Consider the following 1,305-nt stretch of genomic DNA (forward strand, 5'->3'; position numbering starts at 1 on the left):
GCCACCGGCTGCCTCGCTGACTGCCGGTGGTGGTGGTACAGCAGTGCCCCACCCCAAGCCTGATGCTTTCTTTTTCTGCTGGGCCAGATCCTGGATCAGTGGTTTGAGTCGGAGCCCCTGAAGGCGACTCTGGCTACTGATGCGGTGATTGGAGCCATGGCCAGCCCCCACACCCCCGGCAGTGGGTGAGGGTCCCTTCCCCCTGGGGCTCATGGCTGCACCGTCCCCTCATGCCATCCTCTGTGCCAACAACTCCTCAGCTCTGCTGCACCCCAGCACCCCATGCCCTGCCCTGCGGCTTCTCCCTCCCAACACCCACTCAGCCTTGCCAGGGTGACTGAGGGTTTGGGTCTGGATAAGGGGCTGCCCTCCACCTCTGCCATATGGCTCTCCTGAGTGGTCCCCAGCTGCACCTTTGGTGTTTGGACACCTCCGTCCCAAGGTCAGGTCAAGTCCTGGCTGATGGGTGCTCCCTGTGAGCGAGCTGGCATCCTATGAGCTGGCACGGTCTCATCTGTGGGGGCCGTGGCACCATCCTCACTATGTGCATGCAGGGGACAGACCCATCCCCTCTGCCAACTGCTAACCTGGGGTCCTGCCACCACAGGTATGTGCTGTTGCACCATGTGATGGGCGAGCTGGAGGGACAGCGAGGAGCCTGGGGCTATGTGGCTGGGGGGATGGGGGCCCTGTCCGAAGCCATTGCCCGTGCAGCAGCTGCCCAGGGAGCCCACATCTTTGCTGAGAAGGTATGGGGTGTCAGGGCGTGGGGAGCTGCCTGGCCAGCTTGCAGGGATACCCTTGGTGAAGTCCTGTCCCCTCTGCCCACCCAGGTGGTGTGCCACGTGCTGCTGGGCAGGGATGGGCGGGCACAGGGCGTCGCACTGCAGGACGGGACGGAGGTGAGGAGCAAACTGGTGCTGTCCAGTGCCTCCCCCCAAATCACCTTCCTGGACCTCATCCCCCAGGTACGAGGTGCACAGGGCTGGAGAGGGTTCGGTGTGGTGGCATCCTCCTGGCTGCATTGCCCCCTCACAGCTGGCCTCTGCTTCGGCATCTCCCACCCTAGGAGCAGCTGCCAAAGGATTTTGTCCAGCGGATCCGCCAAGCTGACACCCGTTCCCCCGTCACCAAGATCAATGGTAGGAACTAGCAGGGCCACCTCCACCACTGTCCCCACTGAAGGGACACTGCACCATGCCCAGCAAGAAGCTGTGCCCTGCTTCCCCCATTCCCCACCCTGCATCCAGTGGCGGTGGATCGGCTGCCCAGCTTCCTGGCTGCCCCCAATGCCCGTGATGGCCA

General features: G+C 63.7%; 1 protein-coding gene across 1 annotated transcript in view; it reads left to right on the forward strand.

Moving 5' to 3' along the window:
* PYROXD2 (pyridine nucleotide-disulphide oxidoreductase domain 2) overlaps positions 1-1,305 on the forward strand; it is a gene marked incomplete at its 5' end in the record, with an annotated part of 3,098 nt that overhangs the window by 512 nt on the left and 1,281 nt on the right. The window contains 5 exons of the mRNA XM_010138567.1: positions 88-185; positions 608-749; positions 834-968; positions 1,070-1,142; positions 1,251-1,302. Coding sequence (XP_010136869.1) covers positions 88-185; positions 608-749; positions 834-968; positions 1,070-1,142; positions 1,251-1,302 — 500 coding nt within the window. The remainder of the gene's footprint in view (positions 1-87; positions 186-607; positions 750-833; positions 969-1,069; positions 1,143-1,250; positions 1,303-1,305) is intronic.

The sequence above is a fragment of the Buceros rhinoceros genome, unplaced genomic scaffold (assembly GCF_000710305.1).
Source record: "Buceros rhinoceros silvestris isolate BGI_N320 unplaced genomic scaffold, ASM71030v1 scaffold25106, whole genome shotgun sequence".
NCBI classification, from domain to species: Eukaryota; Metazoa; Chordata; class Aves; order Bucerotiformes; family Bucerotidae; genus Buceros; species Buceros rhinoceros.